This window comes from Bubalus kerabau, chromosome 10 (genome assembly GCF_029407905.1).
Source record: "Bubalus kerabau isolate K-KA32 ecotype Philippines breed swamp buffalo chromosome 10, PCC_UOA_SB_1v2, whole genome shotgun sequence".
Classification (NCBI taxonomy): Eukaryota; Metazoa; Chordata; class Mammalia; order Artiodactyla; family Bovidae; genus Bubalus; species Bubalus kerabau.
This window is the reverse complement of record NC_073633.1, coordinates 42,919,653-42,943,698: the sequence shown is the minus strand read 5'-3', so window position 1 is coordinate 42,943,698 and position 24,046 is coordinate 42,919,653. Positions and strand designations below refer to the sequence as shown.

Here is a 24,046-nt window from a genome sequence, read left to right as displayed (position 1 = left end):
ATAACTAAGAAGGGTAGAGGGTTCCTTTTTGGGGTAATGAAGATATCCCAAAATTGATTGTGTTGATGGATATTCCACTCTGTGAATGTACTAAAAGTCAACAAGTTATAACAACAGCAACAACAAAAGAATAAATGAACTAAAGGAAGTGCTCAGAAAGGATGGGCATGTTAAAAGGGCATAAGACTCAATCTGAAAGAAAAAGAACTTCAAAAAATAAAATCTGGATCAATCTGGGCAATTAATAATGATAATACTGGATTATAACTCATAGAATGAAATATTTATGAGTCCAAACTGAACAAAATAAATAATTGGATAAATCTAAATAGGGAGAGAAACAATAATACTACCTTAAAGAAATACCAGAAGAATCAATAAATGTAGAAGAAATTAGGGAAATACAAAATTGCCATTAAAACACCACATTAATACTTTTTTTAGGCATACACCAATGGGTGCTAAAATAAGTGGACAAAAATTTGAGATAAAACAGTATATCTGCATGGTCTCTATCTTTCCCATGATGTTTATTAATTATAAAGAGAAAAATATTAACGTTCAGTGGAGAGATTCTAGCCACTACCATAACTTCAAGGTTAACATCACTAACAAGACATAATGACATCAAGTACCCTCTGAAATACTGAGGATAAGGCATTGCATGGAATATACACCACAGTGCTATTTGTTGTTTCTCTGAAATTCTAGAATAGCCAGTATCCTGCATTTTTCTTTGCTTTGTCTGGCAACCCCAACCGAGAGGACACAGTTTCTGTGGTATTCTTGCCAAAAATGCATAACCACAATCTAATCAAGAGAAAACAGCAGACAAACACATCCTACAAAATTACTGACCATGACACAAGGAAAAACTACGAAATTATCAGTGGAAGAAGGAATTAATTATTTTAAAGGGCAGAAATTAACAAGTTCAAATCAAAACTGACTTCAGAAGAGATGGAAAATCTAAAACAGAGGTTGGCAAACTTTTCTGTAAAGGGTATAGTAAGTATCTAAGGCTTTGTGGACCATTTTAATAGATGCAACTACTTACCTCTATCACTATACCATAAAAGCAACCACAGAGAACACATAAAAAAATAAGAGATGCCATATTCTAGTAAAATGTTATTTACAAAAACAACTGGAGGACCAGATACAGCCAAAGGAGTTTGCCGAACTCTGATCTCAACAGACCACTTTCCACAGAAGAAATTTTTCAAACAGCTTATCCTGCCAAACACCAGGCCTTGTCATTTTCACAGGATCATTATACTCCATTTTAAAAAATTAGGTAATTCTAAAAATATTTTAATCTCTCATCCCCAATTTCCCTCTCCTACCCACCTTAAATTATCCTGACTTCTTTAGAATACATCTTTTTGTTTGTATGTATTCTTATAAAAGGATTTTTTACTGTATGTAGTTTTAATTTATACAAATTTTAGTTTTAACTTATACAAATAGTAATGTGTTTTACCTCACTGTTTCATAGTGCTTTTCATTCAGTACTTTGCCTAGGTGTTCATCCAATTTGTTGATTCTAACTCTTACATTGAATACAACAGTCCTGGCATAAGTCCTTTTGAAGGAGTTTACCACCATTACTCCTACCATAGTTTAGCCTCAGGCCAAGCTACATGGGGGAACATAGCCCCACCCATCAACAGAAAACTGGATTAAAGATTTACTGAGCATGGTCCCTCCCATCAGAGCAAGGACCAGATTCCCACACAGCCAGTCCCTCCTATCAGGAAGCTTCCACAAGCCTCTTATCCATCAGAGGGGAGACAGAATGGAAACCACAATTACAGAAAACTAACCAAACTGATGGCAAGAATACACAGAAGAACTGTACAAAAAAGATCTTCATGACCCAGATAATCACGATGGTGTGATCATTCACCTAGAGCCAGACATCCTGGAATGTGAAGTCAAGTGGGACTTAGAAAGCATCACTATGAACAAAGCTAGTGGAGGTGATGGAATTCCAGTTGAGCTATTTCAAATCCTGAAAGATGATGCTGTGGAAGTGCTGCACTCAATATGCCAGCAAATTTGGAAAACTCAGCAGTGGACACAGGACTGGAAAAGGTCAGTTTTCCTTCCAATCCCAAAGAAAGGCAATGCCAAAGAATGCTCAAACTACCGCACAATTGCACTCATCTCACACGCTAGTAAAGTAATGCTCAAAATTCTCCAAGCCAGGCTTCAGCAATACGTGAACCATGAACTTCCAGATGTTCAAGCTGGTTTTAGAAAAGGCAGAGGAACCAGAGACCAAATTGCCAACATCCACTGGATCATGGAAAAAGCAAGAGAGTTCCAGAAAAACATCTATTTCTGCTTTATTGACTATGCCAAAGCCTTTGACTGTGTGGATCACAATAAACTGTGGAAAATTCTGAAAGAGATGGGAATACCAGACCACCTGACCTGCCTCTTGAGAAACCTATATGCAGGTCAGGAAGCAACTGTTAGAACTGGACATGGAACAACAGACTGGTTCCAAATAGGAAAAGGAGTATGTCGAGGCTGTATATTGTCACCCTGCTTATTTAACTTATATGCAGAGTACATCATGAGAAACGCTGGGCTGGAAGAAACACAAGCTGGAATCAAGATTGCTGGGAGAAATGTCAATAACCTCAGATACGCAGACGACACCACCCTTATGGCAGAAAGTGAAGAGGAACTAAAAAGCCTCTTGATGAAAGTGAAAGTGGAGAATGAAAAAGTTGGCTTAAAGCTCAACATTCAGAAAACGAAGATCATGGCATCCGGTCCCATCACTTCATGGGAAATAGATGGGGAAACAGTGGAAACAGTGTCAGACTTTATTTTTGGGGGCTCCAAAATCACTGCAGATGGTGACTGCAGCCATGAAATTAAAAGACGCTTACTTAAACGTCTTTTAAGCATTTAAAAGATGCTTAAAAGTTATGACCAACCTAGATAGCATATTCAAAAGCAAAGACATTACTTTGCCAACAAATGTTCATCTAGTCAAGGCTATGGTTTTTCCTGTGGTCATTTATGGAATGGAGAGTTGTACAGTGAAGAAGGCTGATCGCTGAAGAATTGATGCTTTTGAACTGTGGTGTTGGAGAAGACTCTTGAGAGTCCCTTGGACTGCAAGGAGATCCAACCAGTCCATTCTGAAGGAGATCAGCCCTAGGATTTCTTTGGAAGGGATGATGCTAAAGCTGAAACTCCAGTACTTTGGCCACCTCATGCGAAGAGTTGACTCGTTAGAAAAGACTCTGATGCTGGGAGGGATTGGGGGCAGGAGGAGAAGGGGACGACAGAGGATGAGATGGCTGGATGACATCACTGACTCGATGGACATGAGTCGGGGCAAACTCCAGGAGTTGGTGATGGACAGGGAGGCCTGGCGTGCTGTGATTCATGGGGTCGCAAAGAGTTAGTCACGACTGAGTGACTGAACTGAACTGAACCAAACTGATCACTTGGATCACAGCCTTGTCTAACTCAATGAAACTATGAGCCATGCCATGTAGGGTCACCCAAGACAGACGAGTCATGGTAGTGAGTTCTGACAAAATGTGGTCCACTGGAGAAGGGAAAGGCAAACCACTTTAGTATTCTTGCCTTGAGAACCCCAAGGAAAGTATGAAAAGGCAAAAAGATAGGACACTGAAAGATGAACTCCCCAGGTCAGTAGGTACCCAATATTCGACTGGAGAAAAGCAGAGAAGTAGTTCCAGAAAGAATGAAGAGGCTGAGCCAAGGTGAAAATAATGCCCAGTTGTGGATGTGACTGGTGATGGAAGTAAAGTCTGATGCTGTAAAGAACAATATTGCATAGGAACCTGGAATGTTAGGTCCATGAATCAAGGTAAATTTTAAGTGGTCATACAAGAGATGGCAAGAGTGAACATTGACATTTTAGGAATCAGTGAACTAAAATGGACCAGAATGGATGAATTTAACTCAGATGACCATTATATCTACTACTGTGGGCAAGAATCCCTTAGAAGAAATGGATCAGTCCTCATAGTCAACAAAAGAGTCCAAAATGCAGTACTTGGGTGCAATCTCAAAAATGACAGAATGATTTCTGTTCATTTCCAAGGAAAACCATTCAATATCACAGTAATCCAAGTCTATACTCCAACCACTAATGCCAAAGATGCTGAAGTTTAACAGTTCCATGAAGACCTATAAGACCTTCTAGAAACAACACTCAAAAAAGATGTCCTTTTCATCATAGGGGACTGGAATGCAAAAGTAGGAAGTCAAGAGATACCTGGAGTAACAGGCAAGCTTGGCCTTGGAGTACAGAATGAAGCAAGGCAAAGGCTAACAAATTTTGTCAAGAGAACACACTGGTCATAGCAAACACCCTTTTCCAACAACACAAGAGATGACTCTACACATGGACATCTCCAGATGGTCAATACCAAAATCAGATTGATTATATTCTTTGCAGCCAAAAATGGAGCAGGTCTATAGAGTCAGCAAAAACAAGACCAGGAGCTGACTGTGGCTCAGATCATGAACTCCTTATTGCAAAATTCAGTCTTAATTTGAAGAAAGTAGGGAAAACCAATAAGCCATTGAGGTATGACCTAAGTCAAATCCCTTATGATTATACAGTGGAAGTGACAAATAGACTAAAGGGATTAGATCTGATAGATAGAGTGCCTGAAGAACTATGGACGGGTTCGTAACATTGTATAGGAGGTGGTGATCAAAACCATTCCCAAGAAAAAGAAATGTAAAAGGCAAAATAGTTGTCTGAGGAGGCCTAACAAATAGCTGAGAAAAGAAGACAAGTGAAAAGCAAAAGAGAAAAGGAAAGATATATCCATCTGAATGCAGAGTTCCAAAGAATAGCAAAGAGAGATAAGAAAGCCTACTTAAGTGAACAATGCAAAGAAATAGAGGAAAACAATATAATGGGAAAGACTAGAGATCTCTTCAAGAAAATTAGATGTACCAAGGGAACATTTCATGCAAAGATGGGCTCGATAAAGGACAGAAATGGTATGGACCTAACAGAAGCAGAAGAGATTAAGAAGAGGTGGCAAGAATACACAGAACTATACAAAAAAGATCTTAATGACCCAGATAACCATGATGGTGTGATCACTCACCTAGAGCCATACATCCTGGAATGCAAAGTCAAGTGGATCTTAGGGAAGCATCACTAGGAATATAGCTAGTGGTGGTGATGGAATTCCAGCTGAGCTATTTCAAATCCTAACAGATGATACCGTGAAAGTGCCAGCAAATCTGGAAAACTCAGCAGTGGCCACAGGACTGGAAAAGGTCCGTTTTCATTCCAATCCCAAAGAAAGGCAATGCCAAAGAATGCTCAAACTACCGCACAATTATCCTTATCTCACATGCTAGCAAAGTAATGTTCAAAATTCTCCAAGCCAGGCTTCAACAGTACGTGAACCGAGAACCTTCAGATGTTCAAGATGCATTTAGAAAAGGCAGAGGAACCAGACATCAAATTGCCAACATCTGCTGGATCACAGAAAAAGCAAGAGAATTCCAGAAAAACATCTACTTCTGCTTCATTGACTATGCCAAAGCCTTTAACTGTGTGAATCACAACAAACTGTGGAAAATTCTTAAAATAGGTGGGAATACCAGACTACCTTACCTGCCTCCTGAGAAATCTGTATGCAGGTCAAAAATCAACAGTTAGAACTGGACATGGAACAATGGACTGGTTCCTAATTGGGAAAAGAGTAAGTCAAGGCTGTATATTGCCACCTTGCTTATTTAACTCATACACAGAGTACACCATGTGAAATGCCGGACTGGATGAAACACAAGCTGAAATCAAGACTGCAGGGAGAAATATCAATAACCTCAAATATGCAGATAATTTGACCCTTATGGCAGAAAGGGAAGAGGAATTAAAGAGCCCCTTGATGAAAGTGAAAGAGGAGAGTAAAAATCTGGCTTAAAACTCAGCACTCAAAAAGTAAGATTATGACATCCAGTCCCATCACTGCATGGCAAATAGATGCAGAACAATGGAAACAGCGACAGAATTTATTTTCTTGGGCTCCAAAATCACTGCAGATGGTGACTGCAGCCATACAATTAAAAGACACTTGCTCCTTGGAAGAGAAGCTATGATAAACCTAGATAGCATATTAAAATGCAGAGACATCACTTTGCCAACAAAGGTCTGTCTAGTTAAAGCTATGGTTTTTCCAGTGGTCATGTATGGATCTGAGAGTTGCACCATAAAGAAAACTGAATGCCAAAGAATTGATGCTTTTGAACTGTGGTGTTGGTGAAGACTCTTGAGAGTCCCTTGGACAGCAAGGAGATCAAACCAGTCAACCCTAAAGGAAATCAGTCCTGAATATTCATTGGAAGGACTGATGCTAAAGCTGAAGCTCCAATACTTTGGCTACCTGCTGCAAAGAACTGACTCATCTGAAAAGACTCTGATGCTGGGAAAGGTTGAAGGTGGGACGAGAAGGGAACAACAGAGGATGAGATGGTTGGATGACATCACCGATTCAATGGACATGAGTTTGAGTAAGCTCTGGGAGTTGGTGATGGACAGGGAAGCCTGGCATGCTGCAGTCCACGGGGTCAGCCAAGAGTTAAGATATGACTGAGCGACTGAACTGACTGACTTTTACATAGTATTACAAATGTGCATTGACCACATCTTATATATCCATGGCATTCTCTCAGTTCAGTTCAGTTCAGTTGCTCAGTCATGTCCGATTCTTTGCAACTCCATGAATCACAGCACGCCAGGCCTCCCTGTCCATCACCAACTCCCGGAGTTCTCAAACTCATGTCCATCGCTACCAGGTTCCAATTCATTATCACTTCAAATAATGCTTTAGGAAATAATTTCATACATGTTCCCTCATAATCTTTGCAAGCACTGCTGGGTCATAAGACCTTATAAGGTTCCTACGTCCCCAAGACCTGGCATCATCTGACTTTAATCTGACAATTCAATAGGAGTAAACATTTCCATTATCTTTGTAACTATTCCTAAACATTGAAAAAGAAAATTTCAACCTTTTTTTTTCTATGGAAAGTATAACATTGATACAAAAATCTGAAATATACTGTAAAAACAAAAACTACAGGAAAAAAATTCATAAATACTGACACAAAATTCTGAATACAATATTAGCAAACAGACTCTGAATGTACATTAAAAGAAGATATCCTACGTATAAGTATATAAAGTATTATAAGAATGTATGAATTAATTATTAGCCCCTAGATCTTTAAACACTCATCTCTAGAGACTCTGAAATAACCTTCTGGATAAGAATACTCTATAAAATAGTAATAGACAAATGCTTCCTTAGTATTGCAAAATACATCTGTTTCAACTCAAATGTTAGCGTTCAGCTTAAATGAAGGAAATTCCTGAAGCATTCCCACTAAAGCCTGAAATAAGAGATGAGGATGTTTACTGTCATCACTATTATTTTATTTATGCTGGGACATTAGGTTCATTCGGAGAAGGCAATGGCACCCCACTGAAGTACTCTTGCTTGGAAAATCCCATGGACTGGACCCTGGTAGGCTGCAGTCCATGGGGTCGCTAAGAGTCGGACACGACTGAGCGACTTCACTTTCACTTTTCACTTTAGTGCATTGGAGAAGAAATGGCAACCCACTCCAGTGTTCTTGCCTGGAGAATCCCAGGGATGGGGGAGCCTGGTGGGCTGCCGTCTATGGGGTCGCACAGAGTCAGACACAACTGAAGCAACTTAGCAGTAGCATTAGGTTCATTCAATTAGAAAAGAAGAAGAAAATAGTGGTTCAAAAATTAGAAAACAAATGGTCAAATGATCACTATTTGCAGAGGATGTGGTTGTATATCTTAAAAAAAAATCAAGGGCACAGCTTCACAATATGGTAAGCACTAACCACATATGTTTACTGACCATATGAAATGTGGCTAGTGTGACTTAACTGAAATTTTAACATAATTAAATTAAGCTGCCTGTGTTAGTGACTACTGTATAAATGTAGACCTAGAGAATCAGTCAAAAAACAGTATGGGCACAAAATTAACACACAGCATTCAACTTAACTTTCATAAACACAAGAAAACAACCAGACAGAAGACATAAAGGAAGAGGAAACCTATTTATAACAGAAATAAAAAAGATAAAGTAAGAAGAAATCTGATATGTAATTTTAGAGACACATGAAGGGAAACTTTTAAATCATAAAAAGGACTGAACCTTCTATATTCTTGGTTAGGAAATTACACAGGATAAGATGTGATTTTTCTATAAGTTGATTTATAAATCTAATATAGTCCCATTAAAAATAAGAAGTTTTTATAATTGAGCTAAACAAGCTAATCCTAACTTTCATGTAAAAAGCAAACAAGAAGGAATATACTACAGAGCTTCAGAGTTGGTGAACATGTGATTTGGGGAGGGTGGTGTTTGTGATTTGAAATTACATAATAGAGTAGCACAGGAATAAGCTTGTGGTAGGAGGGAGAATTTAAATTTTACTCTATTCAACAATCATTATGGGGAGGAGACAAGATGGTGGAGTAGAAGGACTTAACCTTACCTCCTCTCTCAAAACACCAAAATCACACCTGCTGAACAATCATCAATAAAAGACTGACATATAAGACCAGATGAACTTAATTTATAGAACATTTCATCCAAAAGCAGCTGAATACACATTTTTCTCAAGTGTACACATAACCTTCTCCAGGGCCACAAAGCAAAAGTTTGCCAATTTAAGAAAACTGAAATCATATCAAGCATATTTTCTGACCATAATACTGAGATTAGAAATCAACTAAAAGGAAAAAAAACTGTAAAAAACACAAACACATGGAGGCTAAACAATGTTATTCAGTGACCAATGGATTCCTGATGAAATTAAAGAGGAAATAAAAAAATACCTAGAGACAAATGAAAATGATCCAAAACCTTTGGGATGCAGAAAAAGCAGTTCTAAGAGGGAAGTTTATAGCAATAAAATTTCACCTTAGGAAATGAAAAATCTCAACAATCTTATCTTACACCTAAAGCAACTAGGGAAAGAAGAACAAACAAAACCTAAAGTTAGCAGAAGGAAAGAAATCACACAGATCAGAGCAGAAATAAAGAAAACAATAGAAAAGATCAACGAAACTAAATGCTGGTTCTTTGAAAAAGAGAAACAAAAATGACAAACCTTTAGCCAGACTCAACAAGAAAAAAAGGGAAAGGACTCAAATCAATGAAGTTAGAAATGAAAAAGAAGTTATAATTACAAAAATAGAAAGGATCATAAGAGACTACTACAAGCAACTATATGCCAATAAAATGGACAAATTCTTAGAATGGTACACTCTTCCAAGACTGAACTAGGAAGAAACAGAAAATATGAGCCAGACCAATCACAAGTACTGACATTGAAACCGTGACTTAAAAACTCCCAACAAACCAAAGTCCAGGAGCAAATGGCTTCACAGGTAAATTCTATCAAACACCTAGATAAGACTTAACATCTATCATTCTGAAGCTATTTTTAAAAATTTCAGAGGAAGGAACACTCCCAAACTCATTCTATGAGGCCACCATCACCCTGATAACCAAAACCAAAGACATCACAAAAAAAGAAAATTACAAACCAATAACACTGATAAACACAGATGCAAAAATCTTCAACAAATACTAGCAAAACTAATCTAACAATAGGATCATTAAAGGATCATATACCATGATCAAGTAGAATTTATCCCAGGGATGCAAAGATTTTTCAATATCCAGAAATCGATCAGTGTGATACACCACATTAATCAGTTGAAGAATACAAACCATATGATTATCTCAACAGGTATAGAAAAAGCTTTTGACAAAATTCAACACCCATTTGTGATCAAAAAAAAAAAAAAAAAACCAAACCTCTCCAGAAAGTGGGCATAGAGGGAACCTATCATAACATAATAAAGACCATATAGGATAAACCTACAGCTAACATCATACTCAATGATGAAAAGTTGAAAGCATTTCCTCTAAGATCAGGAACAAGATAAGGATGTGGATTCTTACCACTTTTATTTAACATAATTTTGGAAGCCCTAGCAATGGCAATCAGAGAAGGAAAAGAAATAAAAAAAGTTGGAAAAATTGAAAAAGTAAAAGAAAAATTGGGAAAGAAGAAGTAAAACTGTCACTGTTTGAAGATGACATGATACTATACATAGAAAATACTAAAGTTGCTACCAGAAAGCTACTACAGCTAAATGAATTTGGTAAGGTTGCAGGATATAAAATTAAAATGCAGAAATCTCTTGCATTTCTACACACTAACAATGAAAAAACAGAAACAAAAGTTAAGGAAACAATTCCATTTACTATCACAGCAAAAAGAAAAAAATAGCTAGGAATACACCTACTTAAGGAGGCAAAAGACCTATACTCCGAAAACTATAAGGTGCTGATGAAAGAAACTGAAGATGATACAAACAGATGAAAAGATATACCACGTTATTCAATTGGAAGAATCAGTATTGTCAAAATTACCATACTAACCAAGGCAATCTACAGATTCAATGCAATCCCTATCAAATTATCAATGGCATTTTTCACAGAACTAGAACAAGAAATTTTTAAATTTGTATGGAAACACAAAAGACCCTGAATAGCCAAAACAATCCTGAAAAGGAAAAATGGAGCAGGAGGAATCAGGCTCCCTGACTTCAAATTATACTAAAGCTACAGTAATCAAGCTGTATGGTACTAGCACAAAGATTTATAGATCCATGGGACTGCATAGAAAGTCCAGAAATAAACCCACACACTCGTGGTCAATGAATCTATAACAAAGGAGGCAAGAGTATAAACTGGAGAAAAAATAAACTCTTCAGTAACTGGTGCTGGGAAAACTGGACAGCTACAGGTAAAAGAATGTAATTAGAACACTAACACCATACACAAAAATAAATAAAAATGGATTAAAGACCTAAATGTAAGGCTAGATACTATAAAACTCATAGAGGAAAACATAGGCAGAATACTCTGACATAAATCACAGCAATATCTTTTTGGATACACCTCCTAGAGTAATGAAAATAAAAACAAAAATAAATAAGAACTCATTAAACTTAAAAATCTTTTGTACAGCAAAGGAAACCATAAACAAAATGAAAAGACAACCTACAGAATGGGAGAAAATATTTGTAAACAAAGTGACTGACCTGGGATTAATCTCCAAAATATACAAACAACCCATGCAGCTCAATATATTTAAAAAAAAAAATCAAAAAATGCTCACAAGACCTAAACAGACATTTCTCCAAAGAAGATAAACAGATGGTCAAAAAGCACATAGAAAGATGCTCAACATTGCTAATTATCGAATCAATTGAAACTACAATGTGATATCACCTCACACCAATCAGAATGGCCATCATCAAAAACTGTATAAACACTAAATGCTGGAGACGGTGTGGAGAAAAGGGAACCCTCTCTGTTGATGGGAATATAAATTGGTACAATCACTATGGAAAACAGTTGGAGATTCTTTAAAAAGCTAAACATAGAATTATCATATGATCTAGCAATTCTACTCCTGGGCATATATCTGGAGAAAATCATAATTCAAAACATACACGCACCCCAGTGTTCACTGCAGCACTGTTTACAATAATAACCAAGACACAAAAGCAACCTAAATGTCCAACAACTCATGAATGAATAAAGAAGATGTGGTTCATATATACAATGGAATATTACTCAGCCATAAAAAAGAAGGAAATAGAGCCATTTGCAGCAACATGGATGGACCTAGAGATTATCATACTAAGTGAAGTAAGTCAGACAGAGAAGAGACAAATATTGTATGATATCACTTGTATGTGGAATCTAAAAAGATGATACAAATGAACTTATTTACAAAACAGAAACAAAACAACATGCAATAAAAGAGAAAAGCACTATTCAGCTGTTTAAAAAAGCACAAGATTTACTGATATAAAACAATATCTAAAAAATATTTTTAAGGAAAAAGAGCAGAGAGAAAATGGATACAGTATGCTTCCATTCATGAACTTTACAAAAAAATACACATATTTATTAAAGATATACATATCCTAACAGATGCACAGGATATCTCTGGAAATATACAGCAAACTGGGATGGATGAATGCTTCTGGGGAGGCAAAAAGGAGACTGAAAGATGCACTTGACGTTCTGTACCTTTGTTACTATTTGAGTACTATTTTTTTTTTTTACTATGTGAAGTTTTGCTTATAAAAGGCATAAAAGTTTTGCTTTCCGATTTTATATCCCCAGCCAGATTTCACCTCTGAGCTCCAGATCTGGATCCCAGCTGCCTGATTTTCAACTACTCCCCTGCATTTCTCACAAGTATTTTCAACACAGTCAATATAAAACTAGATGGTGATCTTCCCCTCAAAACCTGTCCCTTCCAGGGCTCCTCGTCACATGGACATCACAAGCCCTTTGAGCCCAAAGTGTGTGTGGTTCTGACTCCTCCCACCCCCTGGCTCCAACTTCCAATCCACCCTGGTGCCTGTGGATTCTCTAGTCAACACATGCACGTCGGATTCTCCACTTGGGCAGTGCCCTGAACCAAGTAACTGTCATCTCTCAGCTTTGTCACAGTCATGAGTGGGTCTACCGGGGCTGTTCTTGCCTCTTCTCTGGCACGTTTGTCATTCTCCCCACTAAAAAAATTCAGCAGCAGCTTCAGGAAATAGCATAAATCATATGGATTAGAAAGCAGCCAGATTTTCAATAGAGTCTACATGACCTTGCCTTTTCTAGTCTTCTCGTGTGATTCTTCCATCTCACTCTTTACATTCCAGCCACACTGACCTTCTTGTAGTTCCCCATAAAATTCTTCCCTTAAAGACTCATTTGCTGAGTCTTCCACATGGAAAGCTCTTCTGCCCCGCAAGTATCTCCAGACACCAACTTCTACTGAGTTAAGTACCTCTCACCTTTCCAGTCTCAGTTTAATCACAGTCTTTTCAGAGCATCTTTGCTGATCCTTCAGACTAAGTCAGGTTCCTGTTTCATATTGTCTTTGCACCCCTTCTTCATGGAACTTTCTACAACAATAATTAATCATAAAACAAGCTCCTTCCCTCTAATAATTTGTTTAAGGACAAGAACAATTTTGCCCAGTGACTAAAATAGTGCCCACAAAATAAATACCTGTTGAATAAATGAATGAATGAACAGGGAAGGGAGACAAAACCACAGGGAAGAACAAAGGCCATTGCTCATGAGGGTTCATGTCAGCAGTGAGTGGCCTCTAGGAGACACAACTTCCTAAGTATCACCAGGCCTGGCCCCTGGTTCATGCCTCGCATTTGCTACTCACCACACTGTCTGGGGACTGGAGCTGGCTTGGCAAGGCTGGGCTGCTATTATAGCCAGAGGTGACACCAGATGAGAGGCTTCCATTGGAGCTGGTGCACCGGGAGCCAGAGGTGGCCAAGGTGTGTAGTTTTTCCTCCTCCTGGGAAGGACAGATCAGCATCAGCCAGCTTCAGGTGCGTCATTACCACACTCCCATCGCCTCCCAGCGCCTCCTGCCTTAGCCTCATACCCTCAGGCTGCCCCCGTCCCAATCCCAAATATATTCCCAAGATGCCTCCTCCCAGACTCTCGCCAGGGGACGAGAGCTGGTCTGATGAGGATGATATATAAACAGAGAGCGAAGCAGCTCTGAACAGGCACCAGGACCCGATACCTTCCTCCAGATGCTACGTTCCAAGACTCAGAGGCAGCATGGTGATGGCTGACCCAGTCTGAGGTCTGCCCCAGGCCCAAGCCCACCCTGAAATCAGAAGCTTGCCCCACTCCCCACCCGCAGCAGCTGGGAGATGATCTGCTGGCGAATTCTCAGCTTTTCCTGTTCAGTCCGCTCCCGCAGTCGGTCCCGGGCCCGGGCAATCTCCACTTTGGCCTCCTCACGGGCCCGCTGGTATTCTTGTAGCATCAGCTCTATGTCAGAGGGTGGGTGAGAAGACCTTGATGCTGACCCTGAGCTCCTGGGGAAAACCAGAGGGGTGGAGAGATGCCTTCTAACATGGTCAGTGGGCGATGGCCCAGGCCCGCAACACCGCCTTCTTGAAAGACCCATCCTCTCTTTGCCCACAGGGTCTTCAAGTTTGGTTTTATAAACATCCTGAGGCTCAGGCCTGCAGCCTTACATAGCACATCATGGCCCCTCTATCCACTCTACCCCCTCCACAGCTCCCTCCCACCCTCTTTTTTCCCTTTGCCTCTCTCTCCACAGCTGCCTACCACTGTCCACAGGCACGTAGGACCCACTCCTGGCATACAAAGCTGTGGCCTCCGGTGTCCAGGACACTAGAGTCCGGGCCCCGCTCCCCACATGCTCTCACCCCACACCAAGCCGACTCCCCGCAGGGCACTCGGTCCACCTACCGGGTGGTCTCCACAACATCCTTCCTCAGCTGCTGCAGGTATTCTCGGCGCCGGCTGGGGAGGTCAAAGTCCCGAGCGAAGCTCAGTTGTTTCTCGGGGCTGAGGCTTCGTGTCCAACGGGAGTTCTGATGTCCTTCAGCCCGCTTCCTCTGGAGGGTCTCTGCTGTGTGTTTTGGACTGAGACAGAACGTGACTGAGTCACTGACGCTGACCCTGAAGCCCCTTCTCCATCTTAAGATCTATCTCTGACCCCTGGAAGATCCCAGAGCTGAGCCAGGGAGAGAGGAACAGCCAGCTGTTAGCCTCCTCTGGCCTCCCACCCAGGGCCGGGTCCTTACCGGGCGTGTAGCTCCTCCTCCTCGGCAGCAAGCGCCTCCCCCGTGCCGCTCTGCAGCACCTGCAGCAGGGCGTCTGCCTCCCCGAAGCCATGGTGCAGTTTTGCTTCTGTGAGTTCTGTGCTGAGGGAGAGGTTCTGGGCCCCAACTTTCAGGGGGATCTGTTCCCTCTGGGGCCACTCAGGTGCCCGGCTCTGGTCCTCAGGGGCTTGTGGGAGCCTCTGGGACTGCTCTCCAGAGCTACAATCCCATCTGGTCCCCAGAGAATCCACGGTACCTGGCCCTCCAGGAGAGCTATTCTGAGGCCCACACCAGTCGCTAAATTTGTTATGTATGGGGAGGTCCCTCAGACCATGATGTTGGGGCTCAGGAGCCGTGTGCATCTGGGAACCGGGGGGCAGCAGTCCCCCAGGCTGGCAGGCCACAGGCGGGCCCAAGACGCAACCCTGGAGCCCTGGGGTATCAGTCAACTCAGAGAAAGGGCAGGGGCTGTGGCACTGGAGGACCCCCAACGGACAGGGACCGTCCAGAGCGGGCCGCAGCTCCGCGGGAGATGCTGAGCGCTCGCCCCTTTTCTCCGCCCTGCTCTGCCATCCACCTGGCCCCCTTCTGCTCAGTGGGCCACACTCTAGTGAGGCCATGTCCTCAGGCAGAAAGCTGTCAGCCAGCCTCTGGCTCCTGTTCCCCAGTGGAGGGGGCGACAGTCTGCTCTGCACCCCGGCGGTGGTCCTGGGCAGACACTGCCGCGGGGGCTGCTGCACAAAACGGACTTGGAGCTTTGTGCTCTGCTGTGGGTTGCCTTGGGAGCTCACCCCAAAGAAGGGCCTGCGGTCGCCCCCTTCTAAGGAACTTCTACCTTCTCCACATGGAGCCCTTGCTCTCTGAAAGCCATCGGCCTCATCAGTGGTTTGAGAAAAATTACCCACTGGAGGCCAGGGGGCAGGAAGGGGAAGGCTTGGGCTGGACACGAGTTTCTGGCGGCTGTCAAGGGAAAGAGCTGAGGGAGATGAAAGAGACAAGGCACTTGGGGGGATCCCCAACCCTGGGGTGCTGGCACTAAGTGTGAGGATCGGGGAGGAGGCCCTGTCCACCAGCAAGGTGCTGGCGGACCCCTGCTCCTTCTGCACCCTGAGCTCCCCAACAGACTCCACAGCGTGGGGGCAGGGCCCTGGGGAGGAAAACGCACTGAGGCAGGGTCTGCCAACAGCCAGGCAGGAGGGCTCCTCTGCCTGGGAGCTGGGAGGCAGGAGGGCATCTGGAGAAGCCTGGGGGCTCAGAGAAGGCATGTTCTGCCCAAAGGGGCTTTTCTGCAAGTTGAAGTGGAATGAGGGTACAGGGGCGCTCTGGGGCCTGCAAAGATTGTCTTCTCCCTGAAGATGTAGGGGCCCTGCTGTTTTCCACACTGTCTCCTCTGCCTCTCTCTTCTGAAGTGTCCTAGGAACATGTCCCTTTCCTTGAGACATGCTAGTGAGATCTGAGCCCAGCCCTTCAAGGATCACATTGACCTTCTGAGGGTCGGCTTCTGGGGCCTGGAGGTGGAGAGGTGGTGAGGCCAGGTCAGTCTGGATGCCCTCATCCATGGTGGTCTGAGTAGAGCCGTCCGTCATCTGAGTCTGGGGCACCTCATGAGGGGTGTCCCTCTTGGCATTCCACTCCTTTTCGGCCACACTTGGCTGGGAGAGACTCCCCAACAGCTCCGAGGTGCTGTGCAGGAGTTGCGAGAGGTGGAGAGACAGGTTGTGCATGCTGGCCCAGGAGGCCAGATCTGACTGGGCAGACGAGAAGTCAGAATAGCTCCAGTGGGACCCACAGCCCAGGGTCTGCGTGCCTTGCTCCAAGGTGTCCATCCTGGACTGAGCTATGGGACCACCCACCTTGGATGGATACAGCAGCATAATCTCATCCACTGGACCTGCAGTGCTTCCCTCAGCCCAAGGGGGCTCCCTCCTCAGAAAACCCACTTCATCAGGGGTGCCCCGGAACTCGGCTCTCTCATCAGGACCCTTCGAGGGGGCTGCTCCTTCAGAGCTGATCAGGATGTCGGGGTTCCTCAGGGCAGGCAAGGAACCCCATACCTCCCAGGCCTTACGTGAACCTTGGGCATTTCCAAAGCTGCTGCGTTTGTTCAAAAGGCTCTGGGTGCTGGCCAAGGTGCTGAGGTGGGAGCGGAACAAGGAGCTCTGGTCCTCTAGGCGGCTATCCATGCTGCTCTGGGCCACGTTTGGTGGTGTCGGGCCCTGCGATGTGGAGCAGCGGGAGACACTGACTGCACCGCCAAACACATGCTGCCTCCAGCCAGTGCGCGCAGGCCCCTTGGGATGCCAGGGAAGGATGCAGGGGTTGACGTCACTGGGGCCCAAGAGCAGGGCTCCTCTGTCCACATCCATGGAGTGCCACTCCTCTGGCCTGGCTTGGCCACCGAGTCTCTCTGGCTTTCCTGACTGGGCCTGTTCCAGAGCACCAGATGGATGGACGGACGTGAGACTGGGGGTTGGCATTCTCGAGAAACCTGAAGTCGCTGAGTAAGGCAGGGGTGCGGGTGGCAGGGGCCTGAGATCAGCAGCAATACTGTCCAAGTCAGAGGAGGCTTCCTGATCACAGCCCTCAGCATTAAGAGACGTTCTCACCGCAGATTTTCCTGAGGAAGTGCCCCTGGGGTGTGAGGTCCACAATCGGCTGGGCTCCATGATATCCTCCTCTGTTGGGGAAGGAGGCTCCACACTCAAGTTCAGCTCCTGAAGAGACTGGGAAGAGCTGACCACAGAGAACTGTGGTCTGGAGTATTTGCGACCAGAGAAGACTGCAATTATAGGACGTGCACCCCGGTGGTGGGGCGCCGGCTGCTCCCCACCAGAAGAGGGCTGCCTGGGGCCCTGCGCTGCTGGCCAGTATGCTCTGCGTTGCCCTAAGGAGACAGCGGCTGAGTCACCAAACCTGGGCGAGATCGTCTTGGACACAGGGGACCTGACCACCATCCTGCCCTCTCTGTCTGCACCTCTAATCTGACAGCTGTCCGAGCCACCTTCATCAGCACATGGGGGACTCCTGACCCCCGCAGGGTCTTCACAGCCACCTGCAGCCTGGTCTCTCTGCTGCTCTTCCTCCTCCCATAGACTGTCAACCTGAGATCTGGAGATACACTTTAACTCTGTTACGAGTTTGTCTTGGGGATGCAAGCCACCATGATCCCTGGACCCTGGGGCAAGTTGCGGCTCTTCTGGAAGGCATCTGATGTCATTTCCCAAACATCCCTGTTGTAGTCCCTCCAGCAGCTCACTCTCAACACATCGTTCACTTAAATTCAGGGTGTGTGGTCCCCCCAGTGCTGCTGGCTTGGGTTGAGAGCCCTTCGCACCCTGGCCCCCCACAGAGCTGTCCTGCAACCTCCCGGGAGTATCGCAGCACTTGCCCTCAGGGAAAGGGAGAGCCTCAAGCTTGGCTTGGACTTTCTTCTCGGCAGCCTTCTTCTCAGGATCCCCTATTGACCTGGAGCTCCCATCAGTGAGCAAGTGGCTGGGGGAGCTCGTCCTCATGTCGGGGGCAGCAGGGGAGCTGCAGCCCCCAGTCAGAGGCAGGACCGCAGTGGCGGAGGCCTCCAGGGTGCTGCCGTCTGCTGGCCCCAGCTCCACGTTAATGCCTTTGGGCTCAAGGCCATGCGCCAACAGCACGCCAGGTTTCCCGCCATGGCCCTCTCTTCTCTCCATTCCCCAGGCCCTGGAGGGGACCCTGGAAGGGTGGTGAGGGTGTAGAGGGGCCGTGGAAGCCCCCCTGCCCAGGTCACCATCTCTGTAACACAGTGAGGTGGAGGAAGGGGAGGAACGGGCAGCCCAAACAACAGGTTGAGGGCTGCGCGGCTGCCAGCAAGGACCAGATCTACTCTCTTCCTGGCCCTGGGATAGGCCAAGGGTCTTGCTGCCACCAGGGCTCCATGAGGAGACACCAAAACCCGAGTCTTCCTGTGGGCATCTACTCAGGGCCTCCTCTCTGACTCCCCTGGGGCTCTGATCCGGCAACAGAGCTGGCCTGGGACCTCCCATGCCAGCCCTGCAGGCTTCTGCTGGCCCAGAGCCAACACTCCCTTCCCGCTTCACATGTGGCTGTGGGGGAGCTTCCAGTCCAACCCCTCTCAGGGCTCCAGGCAGGACAGTACCCTGTTTGGGGCTTGCCCTCCCTTCTTCTAAGCTGGTGGAAGCCTCGAGGCATTGGCCCTGGTCTTGGTTAGGCTCTGAGAGGCTGGTTGAATTCTGAACAACAGAGATCACAAGGTGACTTTCAAAACAGGTTGTTCTTCCTCCCTGTGCAATGGCTTGGAAGTTATCTGAACCTCCTCCCCACGTGCAGTCCAGAGTCCCAGGTTCTTGGTGGGCTGGGCTGCTCTCCTGATGGCCAGGGAGCATGCCCTCGGCCGCAGCCAACGCCTCTCTCCCCTGTGCAATCTGTCCAGAATCCTCAAAAGGGGCCTGAGAAAGTGAGGCAGCCACTACTTCACCTGTCATCACCCTCCTGTCCTCCTCCCTGGAGGCTGCTGAAGAAGGAAGACTATCTGAGCCCAGAGCATCAGCAGAGGGAGGTGCTCTGGTTGCTTCTTTGTTTTTCTCTGTGATTTCAGAAGAGCTTGTATGACACATAGATTGTTCACCTGCTCCCAGGAAACGCTCCAGTTTTCCGGTGCAATGGCTCCCACCTGGAGTAGGATCAGTGTGGGAGGGAGTCCGTGAGGGACGCTGTGGTCCCATGTCAGTGTCAGTGCTGGGCAGAGAATGGAACCTGTCTGCAGAGGCGGGTATGGACTGAAGGACAGTTGTCCTCTTGTCAACTGATAGGTGTCCTGGTTCAACGGAGAGAGATGCCATGTGATTCCGTGCTTCAGGTTCATTTGTGGTCCTGTTGGCCACTGACTGGCCCATTTGAGGACACTGCAGCCTGCCGGGGGTACTTGAAGAACATTCAGGTTCTAATAAAGTCTTGATGGAAGGCAGGACTGTGCCCCCAGCCACCACATCATAAAGCTGCTTCCCCTGAGTCTTTGCCTGTCCCGTCTCCTCCAAAACAGCCAGGCTTGTGGGTGGCTGAGCAGAGGGCTCCGGCTGAGGCCCCACTGGTGGGGACACAGGTGCTGAGAAAGCCCCACCAGCAGGACTGAGGTCCTCGGCCTCCGGCCTTACCTCTCTGCCTTGGTTGTCTCCTTCTTCCAAGGGGCTGCCAACCCTCCTCTCAAGCAGGCTAAAGGCCGCATTCAGGACACCAGCTCTGTCTGGTCCTCTTGGTTCAGCTGCCTCGGCTCTGGAAGGAGAACCTATCCTGCTACCCAGGCCCATCGAGCTGCTTCTAAGGTCCCCTCCCTGATCTTGAGGACCAGTGCTTGCTGACCCCTTGCCCTCTGCCCCCAGGGGAATGCTCCCTGGTGCACTGGATTGACCACGAGGTCCCATGGCCATGGATGTCACAGATCCAGGCCAAGCAGAATACGCCACAGTGGAGCCCTGTCTGTCGTCTCCCTGCAGGCTATGGTGTCCGGACACTCCACTCTGGTCCTGCTGCCCCGCTCCAGCTACTAAGGGACTGGTGGGCATTTTCAGCATGGTAGGATCCAACACATAGTCAACAGAAGAAATGCCTAGAGTATTAGGTGCATAAAGATAGCTTCTTGGCAGCCTTGTTGAATTCAAGAGCAAGGTATGACTCAGGTCTTGGCGAGGAGCCATACAGGAGTCTGGCTGGCTTGGTGACAGGCCAGTCTTGTGGCTGAACAGTGTGTGCACACAACGGTGGCACAGGCCAGGGAGTCCCTGAGTCAACGAGACTGTGTTTTTTTCCTCTAGGCTCCCTCTTTGAGCAGCCATCTCTTCCACTCTGCCTTGAACTGCTGGCTCCTCTTGCTTAGAATAATGGATGCACTTGGCAGGATGGCTTTCTTGAACACCCTCCACAGTCTTCAGTTCCTCCAGACTTCCCAAGCTGCGGGGTTGATGTCTGAGGTGCACTGCATTCACCACCTTGCCCTCCTCAGAAGTCCCCTCGGGCCTGGGCTGCAATGGCAGAGCTCTGGCTGACGCTTTCATCCTCGGGTGAGCAGAGGCATTGGTGCATTCTCTGCAAACTGTGCACACCCCTAAATAACCACCAGAGTCCTTGGCAGGTGTGTCAAGCACAGCTGGGTAGGTGTGCCCTCTCACAAATCTGCTGCCAGGTCCCCGGGGATCAATGCTACCATTCACCTCCACTTCCCCAGCTTCATCATCCCTGCAGATAACATTGTCTGTCCATTTGGGAGAAGTCGGCTGATCCTTGAAGGGCGGGTAGCTTCCAAAGCTGCCTGTCCTCAGCACGCCCTCAGCCGTCTCCTGGTCCTGTTGGTACTGGAAGATGAACTCCTTGCCGACTCCTGGTGGGTGGGAAGCGTGCAGCTGCTTACCCTGTTTGGATTCAATTTCTGAGATACCATTCTCCAGCTGCATCACACTCCTAATTAGCCTAGCCATCTCATCAGCATTATTAACTCTTTCATCCCATGTCTTTCCAGGAGGTGGTTCTTTGGGATTTGCTTTAAGCGCTTTTCCAGGGACTTTGCATTCGCTGAGGTTTCTTTCCTGAGAGCATGTAACTGACTGGAATTGCTCATATGTGGACTCAGTCTGTGAAAGCCTAAACTCTTCTGAGCCGTCTTTGGAATGGGGTGCTTTTCCAAGAAGCCCAGTTCCATTCCTCCGTTCCTCCTTATGGGCTGGACTCTTACCCAGGGCCACTGTCTCTGGGCTGCTTACCTCACGACGTACTGATCTAGACTTCAAAGGAAGAGCAGCATTCTGTGGCTTGTCCTTGTCAGGGGCTAAATAGATGGTTTTACAGGTGAAATCAGACCTAACCCTGGAAGGAAAGTGTCTCTTCGCGTCAAAGGCCTGGGCCTGTGTGAGGACTGCGTTCTGCCCCTGCTCTTCTTCCTTGCCCATCTCAGATTCACACGCAAGCAGAGGCTTCCCTGACCCAGAACTGTTTGAGGAGACACTGCAGTGGGACTGCACAGGAGCCTTTGCTCCCTGCTTGAGCATTGCAAGACTGTGTTTATTTAAAATTCCAACTTGATTTTCAAATTCACATACTTTTATGCTGGTAGATGGGAAAAAATGTCCCTTCTGAGTGACAAAAAAATAAACCGAATTATGGCTTCTTTCTTTAACCTTTCCAAGGCATTTCCCTTTTTCTCTGCAAACTTCCTTGGTGTTCAAATCAACTGGCCTCTTGGCTGCGACCTGCTGAGATGATACAATCTTGGAATTCTGGTTTTGTAATTGTACTGGCAACTTATTCTCCACATACACATTTTGGAGGACCTGGTGCTCATGTCCAAAGCCCCAGGCTTCCCTGAGGGGTGGGGAGGGCACCCTTGCTTCTCTGCAAGCTGGAATTTCCAAGGCAGTTTCTGTCAGGGCATCTCGGCTTTTGGTCACATAGAATGTTTCCAAGGGAGGTGGCTGCAGGGAAGACGGAAGTGGATTCCAGGGAGCAGAGTGAAGGTAGAGCTCTGGGCCAGATGGAAAGGGGCAGGAAGGCCTGCTATGTCTTCCACCCGCTTCCACGGAGCTCTCCTGGGAGTCTGTCTTCTCTTCCTGTGGGGGGCAATGGCTGTTCTGACCTAATCGCCTCGCTGGGCCTGCTCTCTTCTTCCTCAAAGGAGCCCAGCCTCGGGGCCAATGGGGGTCTTTGGTGGCTATGGTGACAATATGGTGACAAGGGTTCTTCAGGATGAAACACTCATCAGAGGACGTCATGAGTCCAGGTTTCTTGCTGCTCTGAGAGGACTCCTCCAAGCTGCTCTTTCTGACTCCCTGTGCTGCCGTCATGGGATATGCCATCTTGTTCTTTGCTACAGAGACCTGTGTGTTTGTAGGTCCAGAAGTCAACGATTCTACATCTGCTGAGTAAGTTCCACTATGACTTACCTCTTTCTCACTAGTTGTAAAGAAATCTGAAGTACCTTCTACCTTGACATTCAGACTGTCCTGTTCTTTCTCTGCTCTCAAACACCTAATTTTGGACAGATGGGTTGGAACATTGTTGAAATCTGGGCTGCTAGATGCCCCAGGACCAACTGGCAATATAGCATCTCCTCCCCTGCCGGACACTTGAATCAGCGAACCAGAGTCTTCCTTAAGGGAGGGGGAAACTGGTCTGGGGGCTCCCGTGGCCTCCAAAACAGGATGAGACAGTTCAAGGAGGTACTTTTGCTGGAGGGCAGCCCAGTCTCTCTCACAGGCACTGCCAATATAAGTAAATGAGCTGGCAGAGGCAGCCAACAAGCTGGACACACTAGAGTTGGATGTTTCAGAGACGCCTTGCTGGGCCGTCTCAGGGACCCCACTGGCTTGAAAGGTACCCTCAGCTCCTGGCTGAAGAAGGCTGCAAGGGTCCCAGAGGGACACAGACCCAGAAACAGGGTCTGTATACACACTTCTAATGCTGCAAGGCAGCTCAGTGCTGGCTGGGGGCAGTGTGGAGCTGAAAGGCAGGATGGTTTCTGTACCTGGTGACTCGAGTTCTTCTGTATTGAGCCAGTATCCAAGCCTTTCCCAACCGCAGCACTGAACCTCCTGGGTGTCGGGACTTGGACATAAAGAATGTAGGGGGCTGCTGGGATTGATCTTGGAGTCACAGGAGAACCAGGAATCCATGGACACCAGAGGGCTCCCTCTGGAGGGCTGCACGTCTTGGAGAATGGTGGCCGGTTCTGTGGGGCCTCCCTCCACGGCCACCTCAGGCTGCTCACAGGGAGGCTGCGGCTGGGGTTCCGGGTAAAATGAACTGCTCACTGGCAAGATGGCATCTAGTCTGGTGGCTCTTCTGTGACTGATGGGACCAAGCCTGCACACTGCCTCCTGGCCCCCTGCAGGCAGAATGGGGCTCTGCAGGTGCCAGAAAGTCTCCGTGGGCATCTCATCTGCTGAACCAAAGAAAGGCTTTCCTTGCCAATGGTCCCCTGGTTCTTCTTCAGCATCGATCAGGCTGTCGAGGGAAACACTCCTGTGAGCCAAGGTGAATGGTCGACTGCCTGAGGATGTGGTGAAGCCCCTTCCAGAGGCTCGTGCTCTGGCCTGGCTGTGGCCACAGCCGCTGGTGAGGTAACTGTGTCCTGGGCTGTTCCGTGGGTTTCTGGGCCCCTTCTCGGCCAGCGAGTCCTCAGATATTTGGCTGTCGTCACTTTCAGAGTTGTCTGGCTCTGGGAGGTCCTGCTCCTTCCCCTGGGGCTCTTCCAGCTCCAGCGGCGCTGGCAGGGCTGTGGCACAGACACAGGAG

The 24,046-nt window shown here is 46.4% G+C and overlaps 1 protein-coding gene across 5 annotated transcripts in view; it reads right to left on the bottom strand.

The window, feature by feature from the left end:
- STARD9 (StAR related lipid transfer domain containing 9) overlaps positions 1-24,046 on the bottom strand; it is a 120,822-nt gene that overhangs the window by 8,082 nt on the left and 88,694 nt on the right. For 4 of the 5 annotated variants that reach the window (XM_055537507.1, XM_055537508.1, XM_055537509.1 and 1 more), the window contains 4 exons: positions 14,759-24,026; positions 14,421-14,597; positions 13,837-14,020; positions 13,348-13,485 (listed from right to left, as the gene is read on the bottom strand). In XM_055537507.1, coding sequence (XP_055393482.1) covers positions 13,348-13,485; positions 13,837-14,020; positions 14,421-14,597; positions 14,759-24,026 — 9,767 coding nt within the window. Of the gene's footprint in view, positions 1-13,347; positions 13,486-13,836; positions 14,021-14,420; positions 14,598-14,758; positions 24,027-24,046 lie in introns of those variants that run through there. The other variant, XR_008699172.1, reaches the window with a different exon arrangement.